Source organism: Heterodontus francisci, chromosome 7, assembly GCF_036365525.1.
Source record: "Heterodontus francisci isolate sHetFra1 chromosome 7, sHetFra1.hap1, whole genome shotgun sequence".
NCBI classification, from domain to species: domain Eukaryota; kingdom Metazoa; phylum Chordata; class Chondrichthyes; order Heterodontiformes; family Heterodontidae; genus Heterodontus; species Heterodontus francisci.
Genome location: NC_090377.1, coordinates 133,035,353 through 133,053,862, shown reverse-complemented (window position 1 = coordinate 133,053,862; position 18,510 = coordinate 133,035,353). Strand labels below are relative to the sequence as shown.

General features: G+C 45.4%; 1 protein-coding gene across 3 annotated transcripts in view; it reads left to right on the top strand.

Annotated features, from left to right (window-relative positions):
- Nucleotides 1–18,510, top strand: part of LOC137372331 (mitogen-activated protein kinase kinase kinase 13-like) — a 388,553-nt gene that overhangs the window by 309,698 nt on the left and 60,345 nt on the right. For all 3 annotated transcript variants that reach the window (XM_068036186.1, XM_068036183.1, XM_068036185.1), the window contains exons 7-10: nucleotides 2,639–2,747; nucleotides 6,661–6,770; nucleotides 8,277–8,393; nucleotides 17,970–18,107. In XM_068036186.1, coding sequence (XP_067892287.1) covers nucleotides 2,639–2,747; nucleotides 6,661–6,770; nucleotides 8,277–8,393; nucleotides 17,970–18,107 — 474 coding nt within the window. The remainder of the gene's footprint in view (nucleotides 1–2,638; nucleotides 2,748–6,660; nucleotides 6,771–8,276; nucleotides 8,394–17,969; nucleotides 18,108–18,510) is intronic.

Below are 18,510 nucleotides of genomic sequence, written 5' to 3'. Positions count from 1 at the left end.
ATGGTTGAGCACATTATCTTCCTCCAATGCCTCTTCTGCATTGTCCAGCTTGGGTGGGACTACACTCGCCTGCTTCCATTCCTATCCAGTTGTAGCCAGAGAATCACTTGCAATGGCCTCTCCTCCCTGCCCGGCACTGTAATCTCTGGTGTCCCCCAAGGATCTATCCTTGTCTCCCTCTTATTTCTCATCAACATGCTGCCCCTCAGTGACATCATCTGAAAACACATCAGTTTCCGCGTGTAAACTGACGGCACCCAGCTCTACCTCACCACCACCTCTCTCTCAACCCTGCACTGCCTCTGATTTATTACACTGCTTATCGACATCCAGCACTGGATCAGCAGAAATTTCCTCCAACTAAATTTTGGAAAGACCGAAGCCATTGTCTTTGCTACCCGCCACAAACTCCATTGCCTATCCACCGACTCCACATCCTCTCCCAAGTCACCACCTGAGGTTGAGCCAGACTGTTAACAACCTTGTTTTGAACCAAAGGGCAGCTTCAGACCACATACCCTGTCCGCCTCCAAGACCGCCTACTTCCACCTGAATAACATTGCCTATCTCTGCCCCTGCCTCAGCCCATCTGCTGCAAAAACCCTCACCCATGTCTGTGTTACCTCTAGACTTGACTATTCCAATGCACTCCTGACCAGCCTCCCTTCTTCCACACTCCAAACATGAGCTCATTCAAAACTCCACTGCCTGTATTCTAACTCGCACCAAGTCCTGTTCATCCATCACCCCTGTGCTCACCGACCTACAATGGCCCCGGTCCTTGATTTTAAAATTCTCACCCTAGTTTACAAATCCCTCCATGGCCTCTCCCCTCCCTATCTGTATAAGTGTTCGAGGTTTCTGCACTCCTCCCTTTCTGACCACTACCGCATCTCCAATTTTCTTCACTCCGTCATTGACGGGTGTGCCTTCTGCTGCCTAGGCCCTAAACTCTGGGAATTGCCTCTCTAAACCTCTCGACCTCTCTCCTCCTTTAAGATGTTCCTTAAAACCTATCTCTTTGACAAAGCTTTTGTTCAGCTATCCTAAGATTTCTTTATGTGGCTTGGTGTTATATCTTGTATGGTAATGCTCATGTGAAGTGCCTTGGGATGTTTTATGGCTTTAAAGGTGCTATACAAATGCAACTGTTGTCTCTCTCTCTCTCTCTCTCACTGGGGATAGTTTTGAATTTGTGCGATGGATCAAACTATAGCGTATCAACAACCCGTTTTACTTAAGCTCATTATTTTTATTTGTATCAAAGGCAATATCATCCCCACTGTGTCTCTCCGTCTCTCTCTGTATCCCTCTCTCTCTCTCTTTCTCTCTCTGTCTCTGTCTCTGTATCCCTCTCTCTCTCGCTCTCTCTGCTTGTGTCTCTCCGTCACTCCCTCTGTTTCTCTCTCCTTCCCTCTCTGTCTCTCCCTGTCTCTCTGTCTCCCTCTGTCTCTCCAACTCTCTGTCTTAGCCTCTTTCTCCATCTGTCTCTTTCTCTCTCCATCTATCTCTCTCTTTCTCTCTCTATCTCACTCTCCCTCTCTCTGTCTCTCTCTCTCTCTCTGTCTCTTGCTCTCTCCGTCTCTCTTTCTCTTTGTCTCTCGCTCTGTCTGTCTCTCACTGTCTCTATCTGTCTCTCACTCGCTCCCAGTCACTCATTCTCTCTGTCTGCCTCTGTCTCTCTGTCTATCTGTCTCTTTCTGTCTGTGTGTCTCTCTCTATATATCTCTCTCTCTGCTCTCTCTGTCTCTATCTCACTCTATTTCTCTGTCTCTCTCTATCTATATCACAGTCTCTCTCACTCTCTCTGTCTCTATCATTCTATTTCTCTGTCTGTCTCTCTGTATCACCCTCTCCCTTGCTCTCTCTGTCTCTATCTCTCTAAATTACTCTCTGTCTCTATCTCCCTCTATTTCTCTGTCTTCATCTGTATCCCTCTCTCTCTTGCTCCCTCTGTCTCTATCTCACTCTATTTCTCTGTCTCTCTCCGTATCACTCTCTCTTGCTCTCTGACTCTGTCTCTCTATTTCTCTGCCTTTCTCTCTGTATCCCTCTCTCTCACTCTCCTCTGTCTCTATCTCACCCTATTTCTCTGTCTCCCTGTCTATCACTCTCTGCCTCTTTCTATTTCTCTGTCTCTCTCTGCATCACTCTCTCCCGCTCTCTCTATCTCACTCTATTTCTCTGTCTCTCTCTGTATCATTCTCTCTCTCACTGTCTTTGTCTCTCTATTTCTCTCTCTCCCTCTTTCTCGCTCTCTCTGTCTCTATCTCATTCTATTTCTCTCTCTCTCCCTCTCTCTGTCTGTTTCTAACACTATTTCTGTGTCTCTATTGCTCTTTGTATCTATCTCTTCCTGGTGTCTTTTCTGCTGGTGACCCTTGCAGACCTGTTTAAGTTGCCAGTGAGGTTTCCGGCAATCTGTTGACTCTGGGGGATATCGGTCCCCTGTGGATGCACATTGGAAAAGGTATCAGCAGGGTGAATGTTATTTTGGGTCATTCAGAACTATTGGGAAAGACAGCCTTCCCACAGCAGACAGAAGGAAAGACCAAGAGAGCAAACTGCCAAGTGACGGCGCCTTGTGCCAGGGCTGGATGGGGATGTGCTGTAAACAAGTGCTGCTTTCTGCTTTCAGGCACAGTAAACCTCGCAACCGACCCTCCTTCCGACAAATCCTCCTGCACCTGGACATTGCATCTGCTGACGTGCTGGGCACCCCTCAGGAGACCTACTTTAAATCTCAGGTAATACGACGGCACAGAGACTGAGGCAAAGGACTGAGACTACCCCAAGAGATAGCCGCCTCTTAATACTCAGATATTTACAGGGACCACCACCCCTCCCTCACCAGGGAAGTCCTCGGTCTTCACTAAGTTTGCCGAGTTTGGGTGGGATGGAACAGTTGGCCCTATGTCAAGGTTGCAGATGCTTTGTCAGGTCCTCGACCTGAAACACTAACTCTGCTTCTCTGCCCACAGATGCTGCCAGACCTGCTGAGTATTTCCAGCACTTTCTGTTTTCATTTCACGAAAACTGATTACCCGGTTATTATCTCATGGCTATGTGTGGGAGCTTGCTGTGCGTAAATTGGCTGCTGCATTTCCTGCATTTAGACAGCCCAAGGTGAAAGGCGTAATAGCAATGCAAGTCCTCTTATTTATTTGGGGGAATAACAGGGTCTCACAATCGTCATCAGTAACCACGGAAATTGTACTAAAAAACCCAATACCAGGTACTGATATTGGCTGGTGTAATTTAAGTCAATGGTGCAGACCACGGAACACTGAGGAATTGGAGTGAAGCTAGAGCATGTTGATAAAGAGACATGGTAATGGTCCTCATTGATGCCGAAGGTATCACCGAGCGTCATAAGATCAGAAGAAAATGGAGTCGGAGTCAGCCATTCGGCCCCTCGAGCCTGCTCCGCCATTCTATAAGATCGGATTGTGGCCTTAACTCCACTTTCCTGCCGCACCCCGCTCCCCCCCCCCATAACTCTTGTAGATCAAAATGTCTAACTCAGCCTTGAATATATTCAATGACCCAGCCTCCACTGCTCTCTGGACAAGAGAATTCCAAAGATTAATGACTCTCTGAGAGAGGAAATTCCTCCTCATCTCCGTCTTAAGAGGGAGACCCTTTATCTTGAAACTGTGCCTCCAGGTTCTAGATTTCCCCACAAGGGGAAACATCCTCTCAGCATCTACCCTTTCAAGGCACCTCAGAATCTTACATGTTTCAATAAGATCACCTCTCATTCTTCTAAACTCCAATGAGTATAAGCCCAACCTGCTCAACCTTTCCTTATAAGACAATCCCTTCATCCAGGAATCAACCCAACCTAGTGAACTTTCTCTGAACTGCTTCCAATGCAAGTATATCCCTCCTTAAGTAAGGAAACCAAAACTGCACACAGTACTATTGGTCCTGTCTCACCAACGCCCCGTACAGTTGTAGCAAGGCTTCCCTACTTTTATACTCTAGCCTCCTTGCAAAAAATGCTGACATTCCATTTGCTTTTCTAATTACTTGCTGTACCTGCGTGCTGACTTTTTGTGATTCATGTACAAGGACACCCAGATCCCTCTGTACCACAGCATGCTGCAGTCTCTCTCCATTTAAATAATATTCTGCTTTTCTATTCTTCCTGCCAAAGCAGACAATCTCACATTTTCCAACGTTATACTCCATCTGCCAGATATTTGTTCACTCACTTTACCTATTTGTATCTCCTTGCAGACACTTTGTGTCCTTCTCGCAACTTGCTTTCCTATTTATCTTTGTATCATCAGCAAATTTAGCGAACGTTCATTTGGTCCCTTCATCCAAGTCATTAATATAGATTGTAAATAGTTGAGGCCCCAGCACTGATTCCTGTGGCACTCCTCTAGTTACAGTTTGCCAACCTGAAAATGCCCCATTTATCCCAACTCTCTGTTTTCTGTTTTTTAGCCAGTCCTCTATCTATGCTAATATATTACCCCCAACACCATGAGCTCCTATCTTATGCAGTAACCTTTTATGTGGCACCTTATCAAATGAATTTTGGAAATCCAAATACACTACATCTACTGGGACCCCTTTATCCACTCTGCTTGTTACATCCTCAAAGAACTCTAAGAAATTTGTCAAACATGATTTCCCTTTCATAAACCATATTGACTGCCTGATGTATTATGATTTCCTAAATGTCCTGCTACAACTTTCTCACGACTGTACTGATCTCATCCTTTATTAACAGAATTACCCCACCTCCTTTTCCTTTCTTCCCATCCTTCTAAAATGTCAAATACACTTGACGATTCAATTTCCAGCCTTGGTCACCTTGCAACCACATCTCTGTAATGACCAACATTTCATACTCATTATTTATTTATTTATTTAGAGATACAGCACTAAAACAGGCCCTTCGGCCCACCAAGTCTGTGCCGACCATCAACCATCCATTTATACTAATCCTACACTAATCCCATATTCCTACCCCATCCCCACCTTTCCTCAATTCCCCTACCACCTACCTATACTAGGGGCAATTTATAATGGCCAATTTACCTATCAACCTGCAAGTCTTTGGCTGTGGGAGGAAACCGGAGCACCCGGCGAAAACCCACGCGGTCACAGGGAGAACTTGCAAACTCCACACAGGCAGTACCCAGAATTGAACCCGGGTCACTGGAGCTGTGAGGCTGCGGTGCTAACCACTGCGTGCCATCAATTCATCCATCTTGTTACAAATGCTGCGTGCATTCAGATAAAGAGCCTTTAGTTTACCCAACTCTGACCTTATTTGCTGGTGCACTCTTATGTTTGTACACTCTGTCCCTTCCTGTCATACTCTGGTTATCATTACCCATATCGCTACCCTGCCTTGTCCTTTCTCTTTAACTTTCTAAATCTCCCCTCACGTGAACCCTCCCCCCTTCCCCCCACTATTTAGTTTAAAGTCCTCTCTACAGCCCTAGTTATACGATTTGCCAGGATACTGGTCCCAGTGCGGTTCAAGTAAAGCCCGCCCCAATTGTACAGCTCTCTCTTTCCCCAGTACTGGTACCAGTGCCCCATGAATTGAAACCCATTTCTCCCATACCAATCTTTGAGCCAAGTATTCAACTCTCTGATCTTATTTACCCTCTGCCAATTTGCTCGTGGCTCAGGTAGTAATCCAGAGAGTATTACAATTGTGGTTCTGCTTTTTAATTTAGCTCATATTCCCTTAGCAGGACCTCTTTCTTAGTCCTTCCTTTGTCGCTGGTACCCACATGGACCACGACAACTGGATCCTTCCCCTCCCACTCCAAGTTTTTCTCCAGCCCTGAGGCGATGCCCTTAACCCTGGGCATTGCGCAGGCAACACAGCCTTCGGTACTTACACTCTCGGCTGCAGAGAACAGTATCTATCCCCCTAACTATTCTGTCCCTGACTACAGCTACATTCCTTTTTTACTCCCCCCACTTGAATGACCCCGTGCACCACAGTGCTGTGGTCGGTTTGCTCATCCTCCCTACTCTCGTCCACACAAACTGCAAGAACACCGAATCTGTTGGACACGTGCAAGGGCTAAGACTTCTCCAGTGCTACCATCTGGATCCCCAAGCCTGCCTCGCTCGTAGTTACACTCTCCTGTCTCTGACCACGGTTCAAATTTGAAGTACCTAACATAAGGGGTGTGACTACCTCCTGGAACAAAGTCTCCAGGTAACTTACCCCCCCCCCCCCCCGCGCCCCCACCACCTTGAGGGTGTAGCACTGAGGCATCCAGCTCATGAGCTTGCAAGCTCAATCTGCAGTCTGTGCTTAGTTAACCTGTCTCATCGGATGACACTACACTTGACCTCAGTGCCCCTGGGCTGGAGGGGTGGGGGGAGGTGGATATTGGCCAGGATTCCTGCTCCTAATCCCTACCCAGTGACTCTTGTTGGGAGTGTGACTCCATGGTTGTGGAGGATCGGGTTCAGTCATGATGCCTCTACAGTCAAATAGCCTACTGACAATCTGAGGTCTAGGGTCATACATGAAGAACAGCCACCTCGGGTGAGGTACCAGAAATCGAAGAAGAATCTTGCGTATGAGTGTGAGTCTTTTATTACTAAGTTACAGCACTGGGTTTCATAGTGGGAAGGCCACTTGTAAAAAAAAAAGAGCCTGTTTGATTACAGGCTGAATGGAGGGAAGAAGTGAAGAAGCACTTTGAAAAGATAAAGAGTGAAGGAACATGTATCCATCGGTTAGATGAAGAATTAATCAGACGGCGGAGAGAGGAGCTACGGTAAGCCGGACTTACCTTATTTAATTAGCACATTCCTTTAGCATGGCCCTTGGATTGATAGTGTTTGCAGGCCCGAGATCATTCTGTTACCAATTTGAACTGTGATGTTTTCCAGTTAGTCACCACACAATCCACTCTCTCTACCTCCCTCCCTAGCTGAATGGGCCAAGTATGAAAATAAAACTTCTGAGGTACAATTTCTTTAATGATCCTGAGGCTAGCCCAGCCGGCAGTTACAGGCCTCACCTTCGTTCCCGGAGAAAGGGGACCATGTGGTGACTATCCAGTCTTTCGCCTCTGAGCCCTTGAGCGCGGACCTGAAACTTGCCCGGTCACTGCCACCTATGGCGGCAAGTATTCATGCCCATTTTTCAGCACCTTAAGTCTGTAGTTTGCCACAATAATCAGCGAACAGGACTTCTTTCTGGTACAGACTCTAACCTCATTAAGGATCGCCCTGGTAAATATATCCCCAGGACACTGCTCCCAGCAAAATCTGGGATTGAAATCATAGGGTGTTTTTTGTTTCAATTTCTTTCATTGATTCATTTATTATTTTTAAAATTATTGTAGGTGGAAAAAGGGTTGTTTGACTTGAAAGAGATTGGTGGTAGATGAAACCTCCAGGAGTACATCCAACCAGAGCTAGTGACCCTGTTAAGACAGCTGCCCTCACATTGCATTCAGTGTCTCGCACAACATTTGACCCTGAACACAGGCATGTTGTGTCAGACAGCGTTGGAACCGGGACTCTAAGTGTGACAGCAAAGCCAGACATCTATTTTTCTCTACAATCCACCAACTTTTACTTTTAGCTGTCATGTTGTAGAAGGGTATTGCAGCGGTGAAGGTTAGAAACTCGGAGTTACAAAACTTTTCCAAACTGTATTGATCAGTTAATGTGAGCAGGTTTCCCTTCTCCTGCACACCTTCTAACACATCACCAGTGTGATTCCCACTTGTCTGATTGCTGCAGGTTTGATCAGCTCAGTGGAGTTCAGGCCCTTAGCAAGTGAGAATCCGACATGTTCTTGCACACTTGTGTGCCTCTCGACACTGATAGCACACTTTGTAGCAAGTCTACCTTCCTTTCTTCCACCCCGCGTCACAAGAATTTGGTTATAAGTCCTGCTCCAGAGAGTTGAGCACATAATCCAGGATGACACTTCAGTGCAGTACTGAGGGAGGGCTGCGCTGTCAGAGGTGCCATCTTTCAGACAAGATGATAAACCGAGGCTCTGACTGCCCTCTCAGGTGGACATCAAAGATCCCACGGCACTATTCGAAGAAGAGGTTCTACGGATGTGCCGATTGACTCAACCAACATCACCAGGCCCAGATTAGCCAGTCACTCGTCCATTTGCCTTGCTGTGCACAAACCTGTCAGCAAAGTAAGAGCAGTGACCTCACTTCAGAATGGTTGGGCATCCTGAAGAAGCTATAAGGCCCTTTATCCCTTATGGTAGAGAAAGCTGCTCAGTCCCAGTGCTGCGTCTTTTGTTCCAGGCACGCCCTAGACATCAGAGAGCACTACGAGAGGAAGCTGGAACGAGCCAACAATCTCTACATGGAACTCAGTGCCATCATGTTGCAGCTGGAGATCAGGGAGAAGGAACTCATAAAGTATGTACAAAAACAACTGTAGCAATCTGAAATAATATAAAGCACACTGGAAATACACAGCAGAAAGAGGGAGGATGGTTATGGTTGGGGGGTGGGTTCCACCAGAAGTGATCACTGACCTTTTTCTCCTTCAGATTCAACAGGATCTATTCTTTTATTCATTCTTAATTTTTGGGTATGGCTAGAAAGGCCAGCAATTTATTGCCCATCCCTAGTCGCCCAGGTTTGATGCAACTGAGTGCCTTGCAAGGACAAGTTGGAAATTATTATAAAAGACATTATCGCAGGGCATTTAGAAAAATTCAAGGTAAACAGACAGAGTCAAAGTCATTTTGTGAAAGGGAAATCATGTTCAGCCAATTTATTGGAGTTCTTTGAAGAAGTAACATGTGCTGTGGATAAAGGGGAACCAGTGGATTTGTTGTACTTAGATTTCCAGAAGGCATTTGATAAAGTGACACATCAAAGGTTATTGCGGAAAATAAAATCTCATGGTATAGGGGGTAACATATTGGCATGAATAGAAGATTGACTAGCTAACAGGAAACAGAGTGTAGGCATAAATGGGTCATTTTCTGTTTGGCAAGATGTAACGAGTGGTGTGCTGGGGCGTCAACTTTTTACAATTCTTATAAATGACTTGGATGAAGGTACCAAAGGTATGGTTGCTAAATTTGCTGGTGCCACAAAGATAGGTAGGAAAGTAAGTTATGAAGAGGACATAAGGAGGCTCCAATGGGATATAGATAGGTTAAGTGAGTGGGCAAAGATCTGGCAAATGGAGTATAATGTAGGAAAGTGTGAAATTGTCCACTTTGGCAGGAAGAATAAAAAAGAAGCGTATTATCTAAATGGTGAGAGATTGCAGAGCTCTGAGACGCAGAGGGACCTGGGTGTCCCAGTGCATGAATCGCAAAAGTTTTGTATGCAGGTACAGCACGTAATTAGGAAAGCTAATAGAACGTTATCGTTTATTGTGAGGGGAATTGAATACAAAAGTAGGAAGATTATGCTTCAGCTATACAGGGCATTGGTGAGACCACATCTGGAGTACTGTGTACAGTATTGGTCTCGTTATTTAAGGAAGGATGTAAATGCATTGGAAGCAGTTCAGAGAAGATTTACTAGACTAATACCTGGAATGGGTGAGTTGTTTTATGAGGAAAGATTGGACAGGCTAGGCTTGTATCCGCAGGAGTTTAGAAGAGTAAGAGGCGACCTGATTAAAACATATACGACCCTGAGGGGTCTTGACAGGGTGGATGTGAAAAGGATGTTTCCCCTTGTGGGAGAATCTAGAACTAGGAGTCACTGTTTAAAAATAAGGGGTTGCCCATTTAAGACAGAAAGTAGGAGAAATTTTTTCTCTAAGAGGGTCGTGAGTCTTTGGAATTCTCTTCCTCAAAAGGCAGTGGAAGCAGAGTGTTTGAATATCTGTAAGGCAGAGGTAGATAGATTCTTGATAAGCAAGGGGGTGGAAGGTTATCGGGGGTAGGCAGGAATGTGGAGTTGAGGTTACAATCAAATCAGCCATGATCTGATTGAATTGCGGAGCAGGCTGGAGTGGCTGAGTGGCCTACTCCTGCTCCTAATTTGTTTGTATATATGTATGTACTTCAGTGGCCAGTTAAAAGTTAACCATATAGATGTGGAAGTGGAGTGGACTTGCACATTTTTCTTTCCTCCTATATTTGGCCAGCCTGGGTAAGGAGGGCAGGTTTCTTTCAGATTATTAGTCTGGATTACTAGTTCCAGAAACCGTATCCTAACCTGCACCAAATCCCATTGACCCATCAACCCTGTCCTCGCTGGATATTGAACAAACAGTCTGACAACATCTGGGTAGGGAAGAGGATGTGAGAGGTGGTGATGAGTTGACGCTGGGTGTTGTTAGTGTACATGGGGAAGCTGACCCCTTGTCTGTCATCGAGGGGAAGCATGTAAGTGAGAAAGAGGGGACCAAGGACAAATCTTTGGGGTAACTCCAAAGGTGCCAGTGTGGGGGTGGGAAGAGAAACCATCATTGATGATATTCTGGCTATAATCAGATAGGTAAGAATGGAACCACATGAGAGCAATCGTGCTGATGTTGGACAACATGCATTGGAGGAGGGCGCTGTGCTGGATTGTGTCCTTGCCCACCTACATTGGCTCCCGCTCCCCAACGCCTCAAATTTAAAATCCCCATCCTTGTGTTCAGTTCCTTTCAAGGCTTCATCCCTCCTTATATCTGTAAACTCCTCCAGTCCTACAAGCCTCCGGCAATTTAATTCATCTACAAATTTGATCCATCACTTCCTTTCTGCTGTGCAGCAGACGTAATATAGTCTCAGTCAGTAATATGAGTCATCCCTTGTTATTCCCCAGCTCAGTTCAAGGTGGGTTCTGTTTGGACCATGCCTCTATTTAATTCCTATTCTGTTGTGCCATGATATTGTCACTCAGTTGTATCACCCATCTCTCCACTATTTCTTCCTTCCTGATCTTTCCTGAGAGTTTGATAGCTCAGAATATTTCATTACCATCTCAACCCAACTGCAGTTACATTTCATCATTGTTATTGTGTCTTTATTTTCTACTTAAATCATTTATTCAAGTTCCCTGATTGTGTTCCTTGTATCTGTGTATACCTTTTAGTTTGGGTTTCCTTTGTTCGGCAGTTCGTCCTTCCTCCATCCTGATTTTTTTTTAACGATCTTGTCCAATTTAACCCCCATACCTTTTCCCCGCCTCCTATACCAGGACATGACATTTCATTCCAAGCTGATTGTATTCTGTTAGATTGAGGTGCCCTGCCCAAGTCTGCTTCCCTGCTTAGAGTAGAATCCTTTCACATTATGCATACATACTGTGATATGTTCTCAATGGGTTCCGTATGTTTATCTGTATTAAATCCCATTTATCATATTCAGACCAGCTGCATAGTTAATCCAAGGCACCCTGAAGGTTAATCCAATTTCTACTCATTACCTGCCCACATATCTAATTTATTCCATATCATATCAACCCATATCATTCACAAATATAGCTGAGAGCACAGATCAGATTCCTACTGAACATCACTGGTTCCAGAATCTCAGGGTGACCACTTTCAATTTCTTCTGTAGCCAAGTCCAATCTCAGTCTGCCCAGACAATTTGTCAGCCAATCCTCTCTGGACAATTTTATTGAAAACATATTAAAGAGTATTTTTTTTTGACAAATTATCAACAGCAGGAATGTAGTATCCTCAATGTTTATTACCCTGAATATATTTCACTCTGAATTTGAAATAGCAGAGTAATTTGTATTTTTTAAATCACCTTTTACAACTCAAGCAGCCTGGATAAAGTAAAAAGTTCCCCTGCTATTTGATTCATGGGAACTGTCCAGAGGTCTGAGAAAGATTGTTTCTTGGATTTCCCAATAACTCTGCCTGAACTAGGGTGTCCTAGTACACAAATCACAAAAGGTTAGTATGCAGGTACAGTAATTGATTAGGAAGGCAAATGCAATGTTGTCGTTTATTGTAAGGGAAATTGAATATATAAGTAGAGCTGTTTTGCTACAGTTGTACAGGGCATTGGTGAGACCACATCTAGAGTTTTGGTCTCCTTTCTTAAGGAAGACTATAATTGCATTGGAGGCAGTTCAGAGAAGGTTCACTCAACTGATTCCTGGGATGAGAGGGTTATCTTATGAGGAAAAGTTGGACAGGTTGGGTCTGTATTCATTGGAGTTTAGAAGAATGAGAGGCACGTCCTACACGTGTGTTTGTTCAGGACACGAGAAATGTCCTGGAGTTCCCATATGAAACAGGGTGCACACTCCACAGGACTGAGATGCCCTGCCATGCCTTTATTTATTAGGCTAAACTGACTTAACCAAAATAAACTTAAGACTTAAGTAAATAAAGGCTCACCAATCAGCTGCTTCTCTTGTGCTGACATCACTTTATTTTATTGGGAGGTTAACGTAAATGTTTTTACTTAATTTTTTACCTATGTACCTCAGATATTAATTTACTGACCATAATCCCTGTCTATACTAAACCGACCTGCCTGCATTAATTCCATATCCCTCTATGCCTTTCTCATTCAAGTACCTGTCCAGATGCCTCTTAAATGTTGCTACTGTTCCTGCCTCCACCACCTCCTCAGGCAGCTCATTCCAGATACCCAATATTCTTTGTGTGAAAAATTTACCCCTTTGATCCCCTTTAAACCTCCTCCCTCTCACCTTAAATATATGCTCTCTAGTTTTAGTCACCCTACCAAGGGAAACAGACTCTGGCTATCTACCCTATCTATGCCTCTCATAATTTTATATACCTCTATCATGTCCCCTCTCAGCCTCCTTCGCTCCAGGGAAAACAGGCCCAGCCCATCCAATCTCTCTTTATAACTCAAGCCCTCCAAACCAGGCAACATCCTTGTGAATCTTTTCTGCACCCTCTCTAGCTTAATCACATCTTTCCTGTAGTGCGGTGACCAGAACTGCACACAGTACTCCAAATGCGGTCTAACCAACATTATGTACAACTGTAACATGACGTCCCAACTCTTGTACTCAGTGCCTCGGCCGATGAAGGCAAGCATGCCATACACCTTCTTCACCACCCTGTCTACCTGTGTTGCCACTTTCAGGGAACTATGTACTTGCACCCCAAGGTCTCTCTGCTCAACAACACTCCCCAGGGCCCTGCCATTCATTGTATATGCCCTGCCCTGGTTTAACTTCCCAAAATGCATCACTTCGCACTTGTATGCGTTAAATTCCATTTGCCAATCCCTTGCCCACTTTCCCAGTTGATCTATATCCTGTTGTAACCTTAGACTGCCTTCTACACTGTCCACTATACCACCAATTTTGGTGTCATCTGCAAACTTACTAATCATGCCCCTTACATTCACATCCAAGTCATTAATATATATGATAAACAATAGAGGGCCCAGCACTGATCCCCGTGGCACACCACTGGTCACCAGCCTCCAATCTGAAAAACAACCCTCCACTACCACCCTCTGCCTCCTATCACCAAGGCAATTTTGTATCCAATTGGCTAGCTCACCCTGGATCTCATGTGTTTGAACCTTCTGGACCAGCCTACCATGCGGGACCTTGTCAAAGGCCTTACTAAAGTCCATGTAGACAACGTCCATTGCCCTGCCCTCTTCAATCCTCTTGGTCACCTCCTCGAAAAACTCTATCAAATTTGTGAGACATGATTTCCCATGCACAAAGCCATGCTGACTAACCCTAATCAGACCTTGCTTTTCCAAATGTGTATAAATCCTGTCTCTCAGAATCCCTTACAATAACTTTCCCACCACTGATGTAAGGCTCACCGGCCTGTAGTTCCCTGGCTTATCCCTGCTGCTCTCCTTAAATAAAGGCACAATATTAGCTATCCTCCAGTCTTCCGGTACCTCACCCGTGGCTAATGATGATACAAAAATCTCTGCCAGGGCCCCAGCAATCTCCTCCCTTGCTTCCCATAGCATCCTAGGATACACTTGGTCAGTACCTGGGGATTTATCTACCTTAATGCACTTCAAAACCTCCAACACCTCCTCCTTTGTAATGTTGATATGCTCCAGGATATCGCTGTTCCCTCCCTTGAACTCACTAGCTTCCATGACCTTCTCCATGGTAAATACAGAAGAGAAGTATTCATTTAAGACCTTGCCCATTTCCCATGGCTCCACACATAGATTGCCACACTGCTCCTTAAGGGGACCTACTTTCTCCCTAGCTACCCTTTTACTCTTAATATACTTATAGAATCTTTTAGGATTCTCCTTTATCTTATCTGCCAGGGAAATCTCACGGCTCCTTTTCACCCTCCGAATTTCCTTCTTAAGTGTTGATTAATTTAAATCAATTTTAAGGTTTAACCAGTATACTCACCCTGCTTGATTCCTTGTGCTGCGACGTTACTTTGCGATTTATCCCCGTTGAGTTCTCAGACTGCTGCTGCCCTCGAGCTGCATTCTTCAAGACACACTGAGTGTTGAGATATATTGCCTAATCAGCAGGGTGAAAGTCTGAAAGTCTCGTGCTGAAGCTGCATTCATCACCCAGACATGTCACGTCCACAAAAACCACGATAAGTTCAATCTGGCCAATTACCGGCTCATCAGTCTACTCTCATCGGTAAAGTGATGGAAGGCATCGTCGACAGTGCTATCAAGCGGCACTTACTCAACAATAACCTGCTCACTGATGCTCAGGTTAAGCTCCGCCAGGGCCACTCGGCTCCTAACCTCATTACAGCCTTGGTCCACAAATGGACAAAAGAGCTGAATTCCAGAGGTGAGGTGCGAGTGACTGCCCTTGGCATCAAGGCAGCATTCGACCAAGTATGGCATCAAGGAGCCCAAGCAAGACTGGAGTCAATGGGAATCAGGGGGAAAACTCTCTGCTGGTTGGAGTCATGCCTAGCACAAAGGAAGATGGTTGTGGTTGTTGGAGGTCAATCATCTCAGTCCCAGGACATCATTGCAGGAGACCATCTTCAGCTGCTTCATCAATGACCTTCCTTCAATCATAAGGTCAGAAGTGGGGATGTTCGCTGATGGTTGCACAGTGTTCATTACGATTCGTGACTCCTCAGATACTGAAGCAGTCTGTGCCTTCATGCAGCAAGGCCTGGACAGCATTCAGGCTTGGGTTGATAAGTTACAAGTAACATTCTCGCGCACAAGTGCCAGGCAATGACCATCTCAAACAAGAGAGAATCTAATCATCTCTCCTTGACATTCAATGGCGTTACCATCGCTGAATCCCCCACTATCAACATCCTAGGGGTTACCATTGACCAGAAACTGAACTGGAGTAGCCATATAAATACTGTGGCTACAAGACCAGGTCAGAGACTGGGAAATTTGCAGCAAGTAACTCAACTTCTGACTCCCCAGTGCCTGTCCACCATCTACAAGGCACAAGTCAGGAGTGTGATGGAATACTCTCCACTTGCTTGGATGGGTGCAGCTCCAACAACACTCAGGAAGCTGAACACCATCCAGGACAAAGCAGCCTGCTTGATCGGCACCCCATTCACCACCTTAATCATTCACTCCCTCACCATCGACACACAGTGGCAGCAGTGTGTACCATCTACAAGATGCACTGCAGCAACGCACCAAGGCTCCATCAACAGCACCTTCCAAACCCGCAACTTCTACCACCTAGTAGGACAAGTGCAGCAGATGCATGGGAACACCACCACCTGCAAGTTCCCCTCCAAGCCACAAACCATTCTGACTTGGAACTATAATCGCCATCCCTTCAATGTCGCTGGGTCAAAATCCTGGGACTCCCTTCCTAACAGCACTGCTGGTGTACCTACACTCCAAGCACTGCAGCAGTTCAGGAAGGCAGCTCATCACCACATTCACAAGGGCAATCAGGATGGGAAACCAATGCTGGCCTAGCCAGCGATGCCCACATCCCATGGAATGAATAGATTTTTAAAAATTACTAGGCCCATTTTCTTTTGCTTCCTAAACACTGTTATTCTACCTCTCCCCCTCTGCTGGCCAACTTTAATTCAGATCTTTACCATCTTGAGCTTTGGTCAGATCACACCTTGGGTACGCCACTCAGTTCTGGCACAATGGAAACAGTCCAAGTCCTGGAAGCAGTGCGGAGAAGGGCCACAAGGCTGATCCCTAGTGTCGGAGGATGGCGTTATAAGAAAATATTCGAGAAACATGACTGTTCATCCTTGGCAGGAGGCGAGTGATAGGGCACCTTATAGAGCGAAATAGAAAGGGTTAATTCTTAAACCATGAATATAGGACAAGACGACACAAGTTCAAACTGGTGAATAGCAGATTCAGGACTGATATTAGTGAGTCCCACACAAGAGTTTAGTAAACAAAATTAGTATGCATAGGATTGGGGGTAATAGACTGCTTTGGATTGAGAATTGTTTAACAGACAGCAAGCAGAGAGTAGGAATAAATGGGTCATTCTCGGGATGGCAGGCTGTTAATAATGGGGTACCACAAGGATCAGTGCTGGGGCCACATCTGTTCACAATCTGTATAAATGATTTGGATGTGGGGACCAAATGTAATATTTCCAAATTTGCTGATGACACAAAACTAGGTGGGAATGTAAGTTGTGAGGAAGATGCAAGGAGGCTTCAAGCGGACTTGGACAGGCTAAGTGAATGGGCAAGAACATGGCAGATGGAATATAATGTGAATAAGTGTGAAGTTATCCACTTTGGTAGAAAAAACAGAAAGACAGAATGTTTCTTAAATGGTGAGAGGTTGGGAACTGTTGATGTCCAAAGAGATATGGGTGTCCTTGTTCATGAGTCACTAAAAGCTAGCATGTAGGTGCAACAAGCAATAAGGAAGACAAATGGTATGTTGGCCTTCATCGCAAGAGTTTTAATTACAGGACTAAAGAGGTCTTGCTGCAATTGTATAGAGCCTTGGTGAGACCACACCTAGAGTATTGTGTACAGTTTTGGTCTCCTCATCTAAGGACAGGGAATGCAACAGAGGTTCATCAGACTGATTCCTTGGATAATGGGATTGTCTTATGAGGAGAGATTGAGAAAACTGGGCCTGTATTCTCCAGAGTTTCGAAGAATGAGAGGTGATCTCATTGAAACTTACAAAATGTTTACAGGGTGTGACAGGGTGCCTATAGATAGGATGTTTCCCCTGGCTGGTGAGTCTAGAACCAGGGGACATAATCTCAGAATAAGGAGTAGGCCATTTAGGACTGAGATCAGGAGGAATTTCTTTACTCAGTGGGCGGTGAATCTTCAGAATTCTCTACCCCAGAGTGCTGTGGAAGCTCAATCATTGAGCGTGTTCAAGACAGAAATTGATAGCTATCTGGAGACTAATAGCATCAAGGGATATGGAGATGGTGCGAGAAAGTGGTGTTGAGGTAGATGATCAGCCATGATCTAATTGAATGGCGGAGCAGGCACGATGGGCTGAATGGAATACTCCTGTTCCTATGATCACTCAAGAGGCAGTTAAATACTTTTTTATTCATTCTTGGGATGTGGGTGTTGTTGGCAAGGTCAGTATTTATTGTGCATCCCTAGCTGTCTTTGAGAAGGGGCTGGTGACAGGTTGTCTATTTATATAGAAGGCTGAGCCAAGTGGTCTCCAGCAGCATCTCTCATATGTACATCTGTGCCATACAGCAGACGTTCACTTCATTCCCCCCACCACCGACCGCCCCTACCCTCCGCTCCAATTTTCTCTCCACCTCCGGACACAGAATCTTCTTGACTCTGGTACCTCTCCCATATCTCAGCCCCAAGAGACACAGGCAGTGAGTGTCGGGTGTTGCGTCATCTCTGAGCCTGGTCCCATCTTCACTCTCGAGACCATTCCAGCTACTGCCATGAGAACCCTGTCTGATGCCCCCATCCTGGCCGAGGGGACACTAATGCTAATTGTAGGGTCACCACTGCTGCTCCCCCAGGCTAGCTTAGCACCGACCATAACTCAGCACTGATCTGTGGCGCCCGTGCCTTTACCCACCAGTTCGAAGAAAGCACTAGTAGAGATAAGCCTCTCCTTCAGAGAGCCCTAAAGCTATTTTGTTGTGTTGCAGACGTGAGCAAGCTGTGGAGAAGAAGTACCCAGGAACATACAAACGACACCTGGTCAGGCCAATAATTCGCTCCAATGCCGTGGAGAAACTGATCAAGAAGAAGGCATCAAGCCACAAACCTGGAGCCCAGGGGAAGCGGTGAGTGAGTGTCTACTCAGTGCCTGAAAGGGTGGGAGAGGCAGAAACCCTCAGGCATTTACAAAAACGCTCGGATATGCACTTGATGTGCTGTAATCTACAGGGCTGTGGACCAAGAGATGGAAGGTGGGATTTATCGGCCAGCACGCACATGATGGGCTAAATGGCCTCCTTCTGTGCCATAAATCTTTCTATGTTTCTATTTTCTATGTCTAGGTGGACTGACTGGTTACCTACTCTCAGCGTGGCAGTGCCTGCAGACTCTGCTCCCAAAGAGTCATCAGGAAAGAAAGCTTTTATTTTTTGTCATCTGGCTATAGAACACAAAGGGGAAACCCATCACTCACACAATGGGAAACTCATCACCCACACAATGGGGAAACCCATCACTCACACAATGGGA